This window comes from Empidonax traillii, unplaced genomic scaffold (assembly GCF_003031625.1).
Source record: "Empidonax traillii isolate 1590-97213 ecotype Southwest subspecies unplaced genomic scaffold, ASM303162v1 scaffold292:size1342341, whole genome shotgun sequence".
Classification (NCBI taxonomy): domain Eukaryota; kingdom Metazoa; phylum Chordata; class Aves; order Passeriformes; family Tyrannidae; genus Empidonax; species Empidonax traillii.
The window spans coordinates 682,713-701,672 of NW_020955485.1; the positions used below are offsets into that span (position 1 = coordinate 682,713).

The 18,960-nt window shown below is 38.3% G+C and overlaps 2 protein-coding genes across 4 annotated transcripts in view; one reads left to right on the plus strand and one right to left on the minus strand.

Annotated features, from left to right (window-relative positions):
- CAPN10 (calpain 10) overlaps positions 1-8,984 on the plus strand; it is a 14,901-nt gene extending 5,917 nt beyond the window's left edge. The window contains exons 6-13 of one of the 3 annotated variants that reach the window (XM_027890554.1): positions 1,712-1,878; positions 2,412-2,695; positions 3,173-3,375; positions 3,750-4,005; positions 5,057-5,256; positions 6,218-6,263; positions 7,646-7,671; positions 8,217-8,329. In XM_027890554.1, the coding sequence (XP_027746355.1) occupies positions 1,712-1,878; positions 2,412-2,695; positions 3,173-3,375; positions 3,750-4,005; positions 5,057-5,256; positions 6,218-6,263; positions 7,646-7,671; positions 8,217-8,220 (1,186 nt within the window). In that variant the 3' untranslated portion in view covers positions 8,221-8,329. Of the gene's footprint in view, positions 1-1,711; positions 1,879-2,411; positions 2,696-3,172; positions 3,376-3,749; positions 4,006-5,056; positions 5,257-6,217; positions 6,264-7,645; positions 7,780-8,216 lie in introns of those variants that run through there. The other 2 variants (XM_027890552.1, XM_027890553.1) reach the window with 2 other exon arrangements.
- Positions 8,985-9,718: 734 nt separating this feature from the next.
- LOC114060778 (cytochrome P450 2J2-like) lies at positions 9,719-17,688 on the minus strand. Its single transcript, XM_027890559.1, has 9 exons — positions 17,403-17,688; positions 16,196-16,358; positions 15,483-15,632; positions 13,923-14,083; positions 12,964-13,137; positions 12,593-12,734; positions 11,759-11,946; positions 11,177-11,318; positions 9,719-9,953 (listed from the first exon to the last, which is right to left on the minus strand). Exons 1-9 carry the CDS (start codon positions 17,571-17,573, stop codon positions 9,775-9,777), a joined length of 1,470 nt encoding a protein of 489 aa, XP_027746360.1. The 5' UTR covers positions 17,574-17,688; the 3' UTR covers positions 9,719-9,774.
- Positions 17,689-18,960: the final 1,272 nt, after the last annotated feature.

Here is an 18,960-nt window from a genome sequence, read left to right on the forward strand (position 1 = left end):
CCCTGTACTCTGCGTGGGTGAGGCCACACCTTGAGTATTGTGTTCAGCTCTGGGCCCCTCAGTTCAGGAAGGACATTGAGGTGCTGGAGGGGGTCCAGAGAAGAGCAATGAGGATGGTGAAGGGACTCGAGCACAAGTCCTATGAGGAGAGGCTGAGGGAGCTGGGGTTGTTTAGTCTGGAGAAGAGGAGGCTCAGGGGTGACCTCATCACTCTCTTCAACTATCTGAAGGGAGGTTATAGCCAGGTGGGGGTTGGTCTCTTCTCCCAGGCAACCAACAATAGGACAAGGGGACATGGGCTCAAGCTCTGCCAGGGGAGGTTTAGGTTAGATGTTAGGAAGAAATTCTTTACAGAGAGGGTAATCAGACATTGGAACGGCCTACCCAGAGAGGTGGTAGATTCACCATCCCTGGAGGTTTTTAAAAAGAGATTGGATGTGGCCCTTAGTGCCATGCTATAGTAATTGGAGTTGGATCAGGGGTTGGACTTGATGATCTTGGAGGTCTTTTCCAACCCAATCTATTCTATGAGTCTATGATGTCTGATCACGTTTATGACTTGCAGTCACTCAGCTTTACTGGACTCTTCTCAAGTAATCTTGGCTTTGCAGAAAACAAGCAAAGGAGTATTTATGAAACAAGATATAGCAGAATGAAGGATGCTTATGTTGCTTGTGTGCTGTCATTTTTGTAGATTGGTATGAGTTGGAAGATTGGTATGAAGCTGGAACTGAGTCCATATAAAGTAGAAATAAAGAAGAGATCTGTTAAAGGAGATGCAGAAATATGTGTAGCAGTTCATATAGGAAAGTAACAAGAATGAAAGGGCAGACCCTACTGGCTTAATTTGAAAAACATTAGCATGTTTTGACTCTACAAAAGAACATGCAATTCTTGACCCAAGGAATAAGTGTTCAGCATTAAAATATGATAACCATATGATAATGTTAATAAACATTTTTATAGAAATAAGCTTTTCTCCCCTTAGTTAAAAACATGGTTTCATTGCATTAATCGAGACTTCTGTTGAATTTTTTTTTTGACCAGAATTTTGGTTATACAGTTGCTGTCTAATTTTAGTTTCTTTGCCAGACTGTAAGTTGCCATGTAGTTGCAAGAGGATAATGCTTTCCTGGGTGGCCTTAAAGCCCTGTTTTATTCAAGTGCAGAACTGTTCTTTTTTGCTAGTGAAACAATGAAAAATACTGAAACTCCTACCTTTTAATGGCCCCTAAATAATGAGGTGTTTAAATTCTTGGTTTATCATGACTTAGCCAGCAGATTCGTGGGGGTAACCATACAAACAGCAGTTTTTGATGTGCAACATTAAAATTCTTTCAGAACAGTCACTGTGCAGCTTGTTTTACTTTTTTGCCACTGTTTTAACAACTGTTAGAAATCTTTATTTTCCTCACACATTGGGCTGTACCGACTGTTGTAAATAAAGCACCTATTTCACCCAGAAGTCTCTTACTGTATCCAGTCTGGTGTTACATTGTTTCTAGGTTTTCTTCAATATACTGTGACTCATCATTTCTATGATTCTTTTCAATGACCACCAATGTGTATGCAGAAATATTCAATGCAAGTATTTGACAATAAAGTGAAGAAATCTCTTCTTACTGTCCCGTTCCGTAAGATATTTGGTGGAACATTGTTGTGGAATTCTGTTGGGCAAAGAGTTAAATGCTAACTTTTGTCTTATGTGCAGTGGGCAAGGATGGAACCAGTTAGATCCAGTAGTTGCTTCAGAGCTGCTCTCACAGATCCAAGAGGGAGAATTCTGGGTTGATGAAGAGGAATTTTTCAGAGAATTTGATGAGATTACCATGGGCTTTCCAGTCAATGAGGAAGGACAACTTCAGAGCCTCTATACAGGTGTGGTATTAGAAAACATCTTTCTCATGCAAACAACATTATGTCAATGGGAAGGACTGATTTGAATTGCAAATGGATCCAACTAGACCTTAATTTCTCAGTTTTTCTCTCTCTTTTAGGCCCACAGGCCTTTTTTGTCTCTACTGGGAAGAACAGAAGGACAAGAAGAAACTGAAGCTTAGATATTGCTCTGAAACCTAGTTACTTGCTAGTTGGTTGAGAGATTACTGTCCTCTGTCTAGAAAGCTGTTGTTCTGAGCAGCCTTGTGATGTTTTGTTTTTAATGGTATCACTTCAGATTTCTAGAAACAGTTTCTTGTTGCAGAAGTCATATCATCAGTCTGCCATTACCAGTTGTGACATTAATTCTCATGCCTCTCAAAATCTTGGTCATGAACTTCTGCTTCGAGAAAGTATCAGGGTTGTGACAGCATGTTTTCTTGGGCTGGGGAATCTCTGCCTTATATCTGTTGTATAAAATTAAGTAGCCTCCTGTGTCTGAAATCTGCACCATGTTTTTCTTATTTTGTTAGAGAAAGTGCTGTATCACTCACAGAATCTGTTTGGATCCTGGGTGAGAGGCCAGTCTGCTGGTGGCTGCCGTAACAACAGCAGCTTCCCTACCAACCCCAAGTTCTGGCTGCGAGTCTGTGAAACGAGTGAGGTGTGCATTGCTCTGCTGCAGAAACACAGGAGATACAGCACTGATTGGGCTGGAAGGATTCAAAATCCAACTCATTTAGCAGAGGAAAATCCATCTTTGACTGAAGGCACACAGGGGAAGAACTACCAGGCTGTGGGATTGCATGTCTGGAAGGTAATATGTGAGTGATATTTTTCTTTTTTTGCAAATAGAAGTTTTAAAGCACTACTGAAACATTTGAGCAAAGTCATTCATTTCCTGTGGCACTGATACAATTCAATGGGTCATGCCTTTTTGCATCTCTTGATTTATGCTGGAATGGTTCTGATTATCTCACAGTTACTGCCTGTACAGACTATTAGTGGACTAGTACTTTGTTCTTATCACTGAGCACTTGGGATTGTTCCAAACTAGTGCATGACATTTCAGGCTGATTATTTGAAGACCATTTCTAAATTTAGTCCTCCTGAATATTAACTCTTCCTACTCCTCCTTGATGTTCAGATTATGTGCTGGTACTGCCCTTCTTGTTTGTTTTTGTAACTGTATTGATGTTTAAAAATACTTTAAACAATATTCGATAATTTTTATTTTTACTAGAAACTACTCATGTTTCCTAAACCACCATGCATCATTATGCATTTGTTCTAGGTGGAGAAGAAACGATTTAACCTTCCAAAGACCCTCTCTGCTCCTCCAGTTGTAGGTACCGTCTGCCATTCCTACGACAGAGAAGTCCATGTGTGCTGTGACCTCTCGCCTGGCTTTTATCTTGTTGTTCCCAGCACTTTTCTGAAAGATGCAGTAGGGAATTTCCTGCTTCGTGTATTTTCAACGGGAAGGATCTCTCTCAGGTAGGTTTAAAACAAAACAGAACATTTCTTATAGTTGTTGACATAAATACATGAAGTGTAGTACTAAGTGTGAATGTTTAAAATACTTGGAAGGGTTGTGTCAGGTAACAGCATTTTGTTGTCTTTGAATTCATGTAAGTAGTGCTCTAGTTTCTTGGGTTTTAAGGTCATGAAGCTACTACTACCTCTTGTTGAAATGCTAGTCAGAGGTAGCCAGATGAGTAACATCTTGACTCTAAACTGCAGCTTAGTGTTGTATGCAGGGGCAAAAGGTACTGTTGGCAACGTGTTTAAAAGCTGTTCATATTCTTTTATATTGTGGTACTACACAGGTTTTGTACATTTTAGTTTCTTTTCTCTCTTGCGTTTGATAGTGAGCTAAAGCCACCACCCACAGATGCTGCCCTCTGCGAAGAACTCCCAGCTGGTGAATGGGAGACAGTACAGCTGCATGGATGCTGGAAAAATGGGCAAAGTGCTGGAGGTAGCAGGAACTTCCCCTCCTTCCATACCAATCCCTGCTTTCCACTCTCCATTCCTGCAGGACCAGGAAAAAGCAGCGTGAAAGTTACCCTCCGTCAGCACTGCCAGGATAGCAAGTGTCGTCCAATAGGTTTCCATATTTTCCAGGTGAGGCTTCTGGTCAGTTGGATTGCTCATTTGCCAAGGGTGAAGGTAAACCTGTCACTTAGTCCAAGGCTCCTTGCACTTCACAAGGGACTTGCTGCTTCAAGGAGAAACACTTGCTGATCCTGGAAAGTAATCCCCTTGAAAGATATGGAATAACTACGTAGTTACATAGCATAGTAACCAGATAATTGGTTCCACTGAATCCTTACGAGGTTCTAAATTAGTTTTAGAAATTATGATTTCTTTTGAGGATTTGCAAAGAATTCTCAGTGTCCTGTTGACTGAGGACCAGACATTTTGGTAATTCATCATGAAAGCTTACTTTCTTCATGTTTAATCATCACTTACTTGCCCATAGGCAAGTGATGTTGGATCAAAAGGACTGTGATATCTTGAAATAAAACAAGATATGATTTGCTATGGACAGATACAGGTTCTACACTGGCGTGTGCCAGTGATCAGTTGCAAAAATTTAGCATGAGAAGCTGCTGGTTAGGTAACTATTTTGCTGAGAAAGCAAACTTTATTTCTAGAAAGCACACTTCCAAAAAGGTGTTGCTTAAGTGAAAAGTCTGGAGTTTGAGCATCAGAAGTGATCACAAAGCTTCAAATATACAATATGTGAAGAAAGATTGGCATTTTTATGCCTATAGGAGACTGAGTTGAAGTGTAATATGAATTTTTAGTACAGGAAAGGCCACTGGAATGAGGAAGGACACAGTGTGTTCACCGAATTCATGAGGTGAAAAGTAAGTGCGTTAGGCTACAGCAGGGAAGAGTGAGGTTAGACAACAGAGAAAGCTTTAGAGCTGTGTGAGTTGTGGGTGGCATAAACTGTCTATAAACATGCTTGGAATGATTCATCTGTATTTATTACTGCCATCTGGGTTTTCTGGAAGCCTTCCCATCCTTCTCTCTAGCTCTGTGCAGCAAAGTGAGTATCTGTAGTGGAATAGAGATGGACCATACCGGGCTGTGGTATCCCAGGAATGAAACATTGTGAGATCTGAAACAGATGAAAAAGTGGGCATGTCTGTGTTCTTTTTTGCAGGTGCCTAACAGCAGCTGGAAACCACAAACTACTTCTTTTCTGCACCTGGAGCCACTGGTGAGCTGTGTTCCTCACTGCTATTCGCAGGAAGTGAGCCGACTTTGCAGGCTTCCTGCAGGACGCTACGTCATCATACCTTCTACGTACTTGCCCAATACAGAAGGCAATTTTACAGTGGTCATAGCAACCAAAATAGACAGGTAAAATTATGTTGCCTTCTATTTGCATTTCTAGTCTCCTTCATTCATGTATTACGGGATGTTTGAATCACAGAATCATCCAGGTTGGAAAAGACCTCCGAGATCATCAAGTGCAACCCTTGACCCAACACTGCTGTGGTTACCAGACCATGGCACTCAGTGCCACATCTAATCTCATCTTAAAAACCTCCAGGGATGGTGAATCCACCACCTCCCTGGGCAGCCCATTCCAGTGTCTGATTACTCTCTGTAAAAAATTTCTTCCCAATAATGAACCTAAACCTCCCCTGGCACAGTTTAAGACCATGTCCTCATGTCCTGCTGCTGATTGCCTGGGAGAAGAGACCGATGGCCACCTGGCTACAACCTCCTTTCAGATAGTTGTAGAGAGTGATGAGGTCTCCTCTGAGCCTCCTCCAGACTGGAAACAATAATTACAGTAACATGTCCTCGATGTAAATTCTTTTTAAAAAGTCTTGGTTGTGCTGTTTTGTGTTTGTATGCTCTGCTTGTCACTTTGATTATGTTGGAAGAATGACTAAAAAAAAGAAGTATTTGTTAAATCTTCTTACATCACTTCCTGAATAACTAGTGTCTAGTACTGGAGAAGATGGCACTAAAGCAACTAATTACCAGCTATATGTGGATGTTAGGATTTATGCTGAAATTTAACTGAGCTTTTTAATAATCAGGGTTGTTTTTGAGAAAATGCAATGAGTAGCCAACCTTACTCCAGGTAGTTCCTCCTGATGTGAATAACAACAGGTCTGCATCTGCATATGTAGCTTCTATAAGATTGCAGTAAGATTCCATAGAATTGCATCAAGATTCCATAAGGGAAAGGACGTGAAACAAAGCCTGATATAACAGTCTTCTCTTTTGGAAGTGTGATAAATAATTGGTATTTACAAGATTCCTCAGTGCCTTGTGCAAAAATAAGTGTGGTTTGGGTTTTCAACAGGAAGCGCATTCAGAGCCAGGAGACACTTGGACAAGTATTGCAAGAGGTAAGTGACACATTCTGATGGATATGTTTTGATATATTCATTCCTGGTGTCACCCTAGAACTGCATGCTTTAATTATGTATCATACCCTTCCTCCATCTGATTGGCTTTGATATTGATTTGGTATCCTACGTGTTGCGATTTTGAAATTTAATGGCATTATAGTGTTGTAAAGTCTTAAGAAAGCACAGCAAAAAGAGAAGATCAAACAGGCAATTCAAATATTAGCTTTCACCACTCTATAGAGTTCAGTCTTTTGTTTGTTTCCTTATAGCCAGCCCATATAGCATCCTAACATTGTAATCCTTCCTGGTGTGCAAGCTGTTCTGATCGAGTTCATGCCAGCTATTTCATACTTGGGCTTTGTGTTTTGCTTGGTTAGATAGGTATGTAATATTGAAGGGTTGTTTGTGAATGCTGAGTTACTAATACAGTATGTGGAGAGGAGAACTTTGAATGTATTTTAACAATTGTTTAAAGATACTTGATTTGAATGGTGGATCAAAGCATGCCCTTGATAATACTCTGCTTATTAGTTGGAGTAAGACCATCTAGATGCTTGGGTCTTTCCTTCTGAGGTTTAAACAAAACAAAAATTGTAGGAGAAATTCTTTACCCAAGGTTAGAACTGGCTTACTCATTTTCTTAGTCTAGGTCATGTTGACCAATTGTTACATTTTGTCCTTAAAACCACACAAACAGTATGGATTTTGTGTGCTTCCCAAAAATGAGCATAGACCTGTGTGTACTTTCCACATGGTTCTTTTTAGTTTAATATTTAGGAACTGAAGTATGTAATGAAAGTCCCTTTTTACTGTTGTTTTGGAAATAAAACATTGCAAGGCCACTATATCAGAAGGAATCTATTGCAAGATATGTTTCTTATATTCCTTGAAAATGGAATCAAGGGAACAAACAATTTAGATTCTTAAGGACTTGAAAGCTTCAAAAATCTGGAAATTGCAGTTATAGTTTTAATAGCAGTGGCAGAAATTAATGTCTGAATTTAATCTTCAACAGCATGGGCTTTTGTAAAGACTGGACTTTAGAAATCATTCCATGCTTTTGGGGGTTTAACTTTTCCATGAGGGAGACTGCCTAGATCCCTCAGGAGTGGGGCTAGTGATTTCTAAGGGATACATAACAACAGCAGAGCTGGATGTCAGTATATCCTTCTAGAAGTTTGACTGTGTTTTTTCATTACTGAAGTGATTTATGATTAAGATTTTTTAAACAATGTTTCACAGGAAAAGCTTGCATTTTGTTCTTAATTTCTACATATTTGTTGTCTCTGATTCACTTTAAATCCTTATGAATTCCTTCATGACAAAAAAACCCCCCTCATGAAATAGCTTTTTTCTCTGTATTGCTCATTTTCTTATAGATTTCCTTTACAACTGTGATGAAAAGGTAACCTGGAATTCTCGCACTGTCATTTCAAGAAACATTGGAAATCCAAGGGATGCCTCACCTCTTGCTGTTCTTGGTTTTAAATGAAATAACAGGAAGATGCCCTTAGCCCAACTGTTCTTCACTGGTACCAACCATCAGGCCTACAATGACTTCTTAGTAAAAATACCTCCTTTAATCATGTACACTCTGAATATTTGTTCTTCCCCTCTTTTTAGAACGAGCTTTGTACAACAAATTAAAATGTACCTCAGTTCAGAAATACAGATGAAGAATATGTGCATGTTTTAACCCAAGCTACAGTTTTGGAAGAAACATATGTGCAATGCCAGGTTGGATCGAGCCCTGAGCAAGCTGGTCTGGTGGAAAGTGCCCCTGCCCGTGGCAGGGGGTTTGAATGAGATGATCTTGAAGGTCCCTTCCAACTACAACCATTCTATGATTACAAAATAATGTTTTGTGAGAAAAAAGTTACCAACCTGACAGAATAAATTCAGTGACTAAAGGAGTAAACATGGAGAAAAAAAAAAGAATCTTTTTTTGAGGTAGGATATACCTCAAAAACCATCAAAATACACTGGAGTAAAGAAAGTCCAGGCTTGTATCTGACACTGCCAGTCCTGCTGCTGAGCACTTTACCTTGGGCCCTTTATGGAACCATGCAAATGGTGTGTGGAAAGGAGAGATTTTTTTGGTAAGTTTTTCTTTAATGAGCACCAGAAAGGAAAAAGAAAAGACTTTTGAAAACTTTTGAACTATCCTGTCAGACTGCTTTTGTAAATCTGTAAGAATGTGTTTTATGCAAGATCTGCCCTCACTGTAAGAAATATCAAGTTTAAGAGATTTTTCCTAATTTATTATTGAAAGTATTTCTTATTTAAGCAGGAGTTTTTAAATGTTATATTTTCCTCAATAAAAATAAAGTAAAATGGCTTTTATTAAAAAGGTGAAAAATGTCAGTGATGTTGAGTTTGCTTTTGTTCTGCGGCACCAAACTTTACAATGTGTTACAAACCTGGGGTTTTCACCAAATGGAAGGGAATATGTTTGGAAATACTGAAAATTGGAAATATCCGAGAGGAAAATCAAGTCTTCCATTAGTTTTATGTCTGAGAAATATGTAATATTCTACTTCTGCTTTTAACTATATCCTGCCATAATTTATGCTGGCTCCTGTTGAACTTTGAAAACTGAAAGCTTTTAGGGTGCTTGCAGCTGAATTTTAAATGCTCAAAACCTTCTACATCTGTTTATGTGGAGAAAGAACAGAAGAAAACACCCTGAGTAATAAATCACTACCGTGCTTGCTTTAACAGATGTTGACATTTTCATTTATTTTCTTAAGAGAAAGGATCAGCCTTTCAAGAAATTCAGATAGGAAATTATTGGATCATACAACAGTATTCATAAACAGAAGAAGGAAGGTTTCGTCAAAGCACAGGGACTCGAGTTGTGATGAAGTAGGAACTGGATACTGAGGGAGTAAAAACAGGTGTGAGGGTTTCTAAATGGACCATGGTTCTGAGAGGCCCCTTTCTGGAGTCATCTGTGCCTGTGGGAAGTTTGTGCTCTGCTGTATAATGCTCCTGGGAGTGTGAAAGGAAAAGGAGTCAGCAATTAGGTGTGTGTGCTCTGTTACCTTCTGCAAGAAGATGTAAGAAAAGACCTGTGAACTCAGAGGAGTAACAGCTTACTGAAAATTTTCTTTTTGTTCCTTACTGCATCAGAACAGCTCTGACATGTTAAGAGTGTGATACCTGACAGAGCACATATGTAGGAAACTGCTTGATACAGTTCACTTCTCTAAAATCCTACATCTAATTCATTGCTACTATGAGTGTGAAAATACATCTTTTTTTCTGAAATGTAGTATTGTGTACTTGTATATGCCTAAGACACAATTATATGAGCTTTGGCCAGTACACTTATTTTCATTTCAAAAAGTTCAGCACTTGAGGTCAGGCCTCCTGAACAAAAGCACTTGATTAATTTGCTGTACTGAGCTACCTCTATTTGAAGGCAATTGAGAGAGTGGTGTGTCTTTATAAAGGATCTGCAGTTGCTGACAGGTTGAAGTCCCTCTGTATTGTAGTATGTTGCAGATTAGCGTGGAATAGCACAGAGTTTATAGGGAAGTGGCTGCAGTATTGCACCCAAAACATACTCTGAACTGATTTCCTTCACTCCCTCAGGGAGCTGGAAGCTAAATGCCCGAAGGAGGTTGGTAAAGAAGATGAACAGTTCAATTCGTGCCATGTTTTCCCCCAAACACACACGATGCCCTGCAGACAGAAAACAGAAAGAGTTGTATAAAGTTCTGTAAAAGGACTTCACACAAAATTCTACTGAATTCCATAAATTCTGTTTCCTCTGTAAGGGCAGAAGATGCTTTTGGAGGTGGGAGAAACATTTAACTGAGAAACTGTGTGTCAAGTGTCATTTGGTGTTTTAATTGGTTTTGGTTGGATTTTTTTCACCCCTGGAGCATGTGTAAGATTCTCCCTTTTAATTTTTGCTGCTTGTTCTGTGAAAACCGTAAATTGCTTCTCTGTTAGGCAAGATTTTAAGAAGTCTCATATACTTGAGAGTCTTTGGTTGTTGAAGAGGGAGGGCTGGGGCATTGCAAGATGCAGTTCTGAAGCCAAGGACAAGGATGTAATCAGGCTTTCTTCAACAGAAATTCAGAAGGGTATATTGTTTCCTTGTAGCCCCCAATCTCTAACACTGTCAGGAACAGATCTGTGAGCTAAGGGAGTGAAATGTACAGTGGCATGTGTGGTGATGTAGAGACTCGGTAACTCATTTTGGCATGTTGTTTTCACAGTATATGTCAGGATATCTATCTATTCCAGACTTAAAAAAAAAAAAAAAGATATTCAGGATATATAAATACCCAGATTATATAAACAGAAAACAACCAAGGCAAGTTAAAAAAGAAATCTTCCTATGCCTGGTTTGAAATGGTAGTCCAAATTAGTTGTCTTGATTGATGTGAACTACGGGCATTTGGTGAGTGCAGGAGGTAAGATACTGTTTTACAAAGATGAATTAGGATTTATGGGCAATTTAGGCACCTGATGCTAGACTATTACTGGAGGATTTGAGAGGATGAGGTTTGGATTTTCTCTGTATATTTAGAAAAATCATATTACTTTTATCATTGGGCTTCCTGTTTGTAAGGTGAAAATAAATCAATTTTCTGATTTGAGGGTATTACCTTGGTTTAACACGTCAGGAACTAAGAAGCTCAGATACCCTTATGGTAGGAGCTGTACCTATGCCAAGTAGAGCATTGTGTCTCCTGATCATACTCTTCCTCTGTTTGAACATACCAAAATTACAAAATGCAAGATAACATTTGTGGCTCTTACAGAGCAGAAAATCTGACTTTAAATCTTTGTGCCAAATATATTTTTATAAAGGTATGTTTTTAAAATTTTAGAACTTAGTGTTTCTAATCTTGCTGCAAGACACAGAACACAGGAATATTCAAGGTCAGCGTTACCTGCTGAGAAAGGTAAGAATGCCTCTTTGTTCACGAAGTTGCCATCCAAATCAAGGAAATGATCTGGGTTGAACTTCCAGGGGGTTGCCCAGTGCTCAGAGTCATACACCACAGAGTGCAGGTTTGGCAGTATAAGTGTGCCCTGTAAGAAGCAGCAGAGTTTATATTTTTCATGTATGATTGATTCTTCTTTTTTATTTTCCTGCTCTCTAATAGTCTGCATCCCATGCTTGCAGCTCAGTATTTGGATTCAACTCGGCCTTTTTACAAGTGCACATCCGTTTGTACCTTCTGTTCAAACCTATTGCATGTTTGTCTGTGTTATCTTCTGTCAGTACTACTGAAGTGTTTCCATGTCTAAGCTGGAGTGGAGCTTGGATTGTTCTATGTGCTTGCCAGGACAATTGTAACACCTTCCTGTTTGGTTTTTCCACTCTTCACACTTCATGTCTGTGACATGTTGCCACATTCTCTACAGAGTTAGGAACTGCAGGAACTCACGTCGTATAAATGCTGAATAGTAATAGCTCAAAGCTTTAAGAGATGCATGGACAACGTGGACAGAAAGGTGAAGCTCTGTACCTTTTTAATGTGAAAGCCCAGCAGAGTTGTGCTGCTCACGCATTGTCGGAGCACCCCGACAGAGGTAACGTTGCTGAACCGCAAAGCCTCGTGAATCACCGCGTTCGTGTAGGGCAGCTTCTTACGGTCCTCGTAGCTGATGGGATGGGAGGCTTCCACAACATCATCTATCTCTCTCTGAACCTTTTCTGCAGAGAGAGAAATGAAAATCCTTAAAACCTCCCCCCCCCCTTTTTTTTTTATCCTGCAGGTTTTTGTATGAGAAGGTCCAGGACTGGGGAAATAAAAGAAAATAAGGTTGCTAATGAAATACATTGGCAGGTGGTTTGACTGCTGTATTGATTGCCGCTGATCAAGGAAGTGCATATCCCTAAAGCACAGGATGACACATCCTGCTTTGTGATGAGGGTAATACAGTTCTATGTTTCAAAAAAAAGATTAAAATTTGAAAATAGAGATGTAATTTCTGTTATGTTTATAAATATACATCAGACTAGGTATTTTTAAAAACTTTTCCACTTTGAAGGTTAGGAGGAGGCTAGATGGCATGTGAAGTGTCTTTAACTTGTTAATCTGTCTTGCCAACCCCTCTTCTCATGAGATAAAACAGTGGCTACCACCAATTTTTGGTAGTGTTGCTGGTTTACTGGAGGGGAAAGCACCTGTTTGTTTTCTTCATTAACTTTCCATTTTCTAGATCTCAATTGTTGATGTACTACCATTCATATTCCTATTTAAGTGTTATTTTGATGTACTGCAAGTGATTGAGCTAAGACACTAATAATGTTCATTATGATGTTGAATGCAGTTCTCTCTGATAATGATTTTGCTCACCTTGTATTTCTGGATGTTGTACCATATAGAGCAATGCCCAGAGAAGGGTGGTGCTTGTTGTTTCTGTCCCTCCCAGCAAAAGATCAACTACAGTCTGAATCATATTGTCCTTATTGAATGTAGAAGTAGGATCATCTTTGGTCTGTAAGGTATATTCACAAGAAGATTATGAAATGGATAACTTCATACATTTCATCAGTCATGTAGAAATTGTCATTGTTTTATGAAAACAGTGAGCAGCCCACCAGAACAGACATCTTCATTGCTACACAGATACAGTCCATGTGCATCTAAAAGTTCCGTGGCAGTTACTGGAACGAAGTGTTTGTAGTAGGCATTGAGGCCAAGGAGGGTGATAAACAGATACTTACTTTTGTTATTTGAGCTAGGTAGAAGTCAATGAGATCCTGTGGATCACTTTTCTTCTCTTTCTCATGGGCCTGGACCTCCTTCATGACTAAACTGTGCATGAAGTCGTTGTATGCAAACACTTTCTGATGAGGCCCTGGGAGATGGTGCATAAGCCATGGGAAAGCATCGTACAGCTGGGGTTGTAGACAGAAAGAAAGGAATGTGAGCTCTTGTAAACTGAATTCTGATTTCCTGATAACTCTGTGAAGTCACTGCAACACATCGGAAAATTATTCTATTTTACTTTTTGGATGCATACCTGATAATGCAACAGAGGTTCTGAAAATTGGTGAATCAAAGTAATTGAGGGCTGAACCTGACCCACAGACAGATTTTCTCAACTTTGATTTTTTTTAAAAGTAATTTTTTCAGGCAGGTCTGTGTGGAAAACCTGATAATCTTACAGAAAGTCTGTGTGCCAAAATCTGCACAACATAAGCTTCTAAGAACCTAAAAATATTATTCTTGATGTGATGAGATTGTAGCCTGTATTTTATAGGAAGCTCAGAATAACTCAGGTCTTGGTGGTAATATGAATTATGTGAGAAGCAAGATATATTCTTGAAAGAACAGGACTTTGAAGCCTTAGTTCTTATTAACCGCAATTCTGTATTCACAAGACTAAAAAAAAATTAAATTTTAGAAGTTGCTTTCATTTTAAGAATTAGGAATCTTACATGCCCACTATTCTGCAAATGATTACTTGTTGGAAATCTGTGAAAACCAGTGATGATCTAGAATTTCAATTTTAGGACGTGATTTATGGACATAAAGAAAGATTATAAGGCAGTAGTGACATATACAAGGTATGTATTAATTTATTGCTTCACAATGGCTCACAGAACAATCATCACATTGTTTTGACCTGTCAAGTGCAAATGCACTTAAAGGAATAAGAACAAGAAAATCAAATTCTTACCCTGCCCCAGATTGTAGCTTGAAAGTAGATGACAAGATAAATAGCTTTGATAAGTTTGCTGAAAGATTCATCCTCACTGGAGAAGCGATGACCGAAAACAACAGCACAAATTATATTTGCAATGGCATGAACGATGGACGTGTGAGGGTCAAAAGGTTTGCCTGTGAATACAGAAGGTGCTGTGAGTACTTCTGAATGGAATACAGTGAAAAAATGATGTAGACTTTTTTTAAATGGTAAAATAATAGGGGATCAAACTACTTCAAGATAAATTTCACACAAGTGAACCCTGATTTCATACATTTTAACTGCATGAATTGTAAATGCAAAGAATCCTAATTTTCAATCTGTTCTTTACTCTTGTAAAATACAGTGATTATTGGTTTTGAGCAGACAACCATTAGGTCTCTTTTCCCTTCTTTGACTTGGGGTCTGGGTTGTGTGGAAACACAAGCAATTAATTAGAACTTATACCTTCAAATCTGGAGGCAAATATTCAAGTTTGGCAATTAAAAAACAAACAAGCATTCCCCCTCCTCCAAAAAACCAGAAAAAAATTACTTTAGAGTTTTATTTTCTTAGTCATGTTGAAATTACTTATCTCCTTTCGGCTTTCAAGTAACAGCTTGACAATTTAACCATCTATATATATTTTCCCAAAGGCTGAAAAGATAAAACTCGTGTAGTGGGATGGGAAATGGCTCCCATTAAAAAGTGTTAAATCCAGAAATCATAAACTTAAGTACATATTTCACTGGCAAGGACAACCTTTGAATTATACTCCTATGGAAAATACATCCCTGACTTGAGGCTTTTGGTCATTCTGGGAAAGACTAAATACATTTATTGAGTTTAAAACTGAGGAAAGGTTTGCATGGAAGGTAAGAATTTTGGCTGTACAGGGACTCAGAGGAGATGGTTTTTAATCTCCTATATTTCAAAGATGTGGGAATATGTTGCTCTTGGAAGGAGATGGGCCTGGTCCAAGGAGAGTTGGAGAGAGACCTCAGGCAACCTCTCTGTGTTTTCACATCAGAACGGAACACAATGTGGGTGAGGGATTTGGCTTCTCAGAATATTTATATTTAATTGCTTTATTCTGGCATCTTGCTAAAATTCTATTGGTTTCTATTTCATCCAAACTTAAAAAAAAAAGTTTTGTTGGACAACTGAATGAGACATTCCTTGTGTTGGGGTTCTTTCTCTGCCAAATCCTAAAAGTCTGCTGTCCTAAAAGGACTCGCAGCAGGTCACACAGTGTGTATTTTGTGAAGGAAAACATAGGATTTTTCTATACGCCTTGAATGTAAGAACTGTTACCAGATGTCCCCGAGACTGTGTTGATAACAAATATTTATTTAACTAACCTTATTTTAAGCAACAATTTCATATTGCCCACTGTGCAGACAAAACATTTTTTGCAAAGAATGCGGTTAAGCCAGTAAAAGCCCTACTAATATGAAAAATATCCATATTATTTATAAAAATGTATTGTGAAACTTTTACCACCCCTAATATTTCAGAAGAAGGTTCTTAGTGTTGTTCTTCTAATGAGTTTACCTTTTGTGTTTGCAAAGATGTCCACAAGGTGACAGGCCTCTGTTTGAATTTGATGCTCCAAATTGTTCTTACCAAGTGCCAGGCTTCTTACAATTGTCATGACAAAGCGTCTCTGCTGCTTCCACGTGCGGCCGCTTGTCAGGAAAATACCTGGAGAACACAGAATCATTCATTTCACTGCTGGGAAAGGAAATCCTTTCACTGCAGGAGGCAAAATCAGATTTAGGGGAGGTTATATTTCACTAACAAGATACCACAATTTTAGATTCTGAGTTTTAGTCTGTAACTGAGGATTTTATGACTCCCAGCTGCTCATAAGTGTGACCCTGCAAACTGAGTGGTAGTGGGTAAGGACAAGTAGTTGGTAAGGACAGAACAGCTTTCTCTACATGAACAGTCTTCTGGCTTAGGTGATACAATTGAAGGGCAACTTCTCCAAGGAAATATTCCTTTGGATTTTCCTTGGGAAGGAAAAAAGTCAGTGCTTTATAAGAGAAGAAATTTTTTTTGTTGTTTTTGTTGTTTGTTTGTTTTTTTTTTGTTTTTTTTTTTTTTTTCCTTTCTTAACATGCTTAGGTCTGCATGGAACCTTTTTGCAGTGAAAGCCCAGTTGTGCCCTTGTACAGCAGTAACTGATGTGTGAGTGTATGCACAGGGAAGCATCTTTCTTCTTTACACCTTGTCCTATTTCAGTCTGGTGTAACGCCTTGTACCTTTCTCGCCCATCATATCCCTGTAGAATGGGGTAAGAGGTCTTCCAGAAACTTCCTCTGAGTGGGTGACAAGGCCATCTTTGACTGCTTTGTATCCATTCAGTACAACCATAGGTGTCTGTCCCATCCACAGCGTGTAGATGTTTCCATAGATATTGGTTAACTGAAGAGTTAATATCAGGAAATTAGTAACTGTAAACCAGGGAAAGCAAACACTCAAATACTGATTTATTTAAGAGTTTTCTGTAGTTATAACTAGACCCATTTGCCTATACTGAATTGAATTGTAGATTTCAGAAATATTTATCGTTCTGTTACTAACATGCTTTGGGAACAAAAGATAATTGTTCTTTGTGCAGTAGCTATTAAGGACATCCCTTAGAAGAACACCTCTGAAAACTCCACAGAAAGAGAAACACTCTGTTAGCTCTGAGTCAAAGAACAAATGAAAATAGGCAAAATCCCAGAGCTTTTCTGTTTATTTCATTAATGAACCAAAATTATGATAGGTTTCCTAGCTCTAATTTCCAAAGAAAGCAAAAAAATTGGGTTTTTGCATTCTTTTCTATAGCTTCCACATGATTTTTCTTACTTTTCTCTATTCTCTTTTGTCAGATCATGATTGTATTTTTCCTTGAAATAGCTTGAAGCGAGTTCCTTACTTTTAAAAAAAGTTTTAAATGGTTTATAAAGCAGCCATGCTGTGAACACAACAGCAATCAGATTTCCCTTCTTTGTTTTAGTAATCTGTTTACTGCAGACAAGAATCTTTTTGCTCTACAAATAAGAAAAAAAAAAAGAGTCCATTTAGAGTACATGTTTTGTCTTCTAGAGGAGATGGCACCACTTGTGGCCTGGAGATGTTTCAGTGACATTGGTGTCATGCAAAGGAAGGTCTACGAGAGGTGACTTACAGGGCTGGATATCAATACAGAAACAGAATGAAGCTGTCAAGGAAATAACATTCTATGACAGTGCTTGTGATAATGGAATAGAAGAGAGAGAAAATAACAAGGAGTAAAGCTATTGTGGTGTTTATTATTCAGAAATATTTTTGATAGTGCAGGGTCCTTGAAGTCTTTGAAATTGGCTAATAATCAAGGCTGAGGTTTTAAAAAAAATAGCAATTTAGACTGTTCCTATGCAATGCACAATGTAAGTTAAAGTAGGTTCAGACTGATTTTCAACCACAGAGATAAATAAATACCTTAGAGAGAGTTTCTCGACGAAGTTTGAAGTCCAGCAGCCACAAATTTCCAATGATGGGGAGGGGAACTGGTCCTGGAGGAAGCTGGGTACGCATCCATTGCAGCTTTAGGAACTGCAAAATCAGGAGACATACTACTAGAGCTATGAAAATCTCAGCAATCCCCAACATCTTGTCAAAATTGTAACTTCTCTCTGGGTTTTGGCTTTTTTTTGGTCTTTTTTTTAGGGTATGACTTCCTCTGAAAATTTGGATTTGTGTAGATAAGTTTCTTCTACTGAATCCAAACTCTAAGAATATATGCCTGCTGTAGCCATCTCTCTCAGACAATCTCCAGTTTTCCCAAGCTGAAGTCCTCAGAAAACCAAAATATGTGATCCTTGGTGGTTAGTCAAGCCCCACCCACTCTTTTTTCATGATCTGTAATTGAGATCTGTCTCTTTTCTCATTTAGAATTTTGTTTCCTTCTCAGTCTTGATACTGGGTCTAAGTGCCAATTATTGACCAGTTATCCAAGGTTATCAAGAGCCTTGCCCAATGGTAACACCTCAGGAAGTTTCCTGTAGTTAAACATTAAAATGCACTATTTCTTGCTGTTCTGAAATACTATAATATTATGTGGTTTCTTTATAGAAGAAGAGGAAACATCTGCACAATACCTGTGTGTTAGGATATGGTCTCTGAGATGAAAAAGAACTGAATTCATGCAGTATCAAGCTAAATTAATGTCTTTAATTAAAAAAAAAAAGAGGCAATTTAATAATTTATAAGGTATTTACTTTCTTCTTTTATCATATTCTAGGTTAAGTTATGTGGAACACTAGTAAGAGGTTATTTTTTTGTCCAGCAGATTGTTCAGTGTTTTCTATTTTTTTTTTTAATTTCTTTTTTTTTAATGCTAAGTTTTAAACTCTTCTGGTGCAAATTTTGGAAAAGAAACAATGCACAGGTTCTATTTCATCTGTGGAACAGAGAAAAGGAACTTAAGAAATGGGAAAAACTTTTAATTTTTACTGATTTGTGGACCCCATAAGCTTTCAGGAGAGATTTGTACCAATGTGTAGCAAACATGAACTTGAACTTAAGAAACTTACTTTTCATACTTGCTGATACACTAGATTTGACTTTTTGACACTTGGTTCAAGAACTCAGCTAATGCTGTGGTATATTTTCAAGTCTATATAGGAGATTAAGGGAATCCATACAATTGCACAAGTTGCCTGCTTCCAGATTTTTTATCATAATTTCTCTGAGCAGGCTTGCTGAATTTTCCAGTCTGCGGTTTTCAGCTCAGAAAGTTTCTGCAAGATCAAGGTTATTGACTGCCCTCAGTGTACATTATGATAATGAAATATAAAGGTTTAATGCTATCCATGGACTGCCTAAGAACTGCGTTGAACTTCAAGAGACTGAGTTAAAGGTGTGGATACTAATTTCAGATAGTTTTCTAATGAGTTCAATTTTTTCTGTTTGGGGGTTAGTAGAAGAAAATGTGCTAAATGCAATCTTGCACCGTTCAGTCTTGAAAAAGATGTAGAGGAGAATTTGTCCTTTTTTT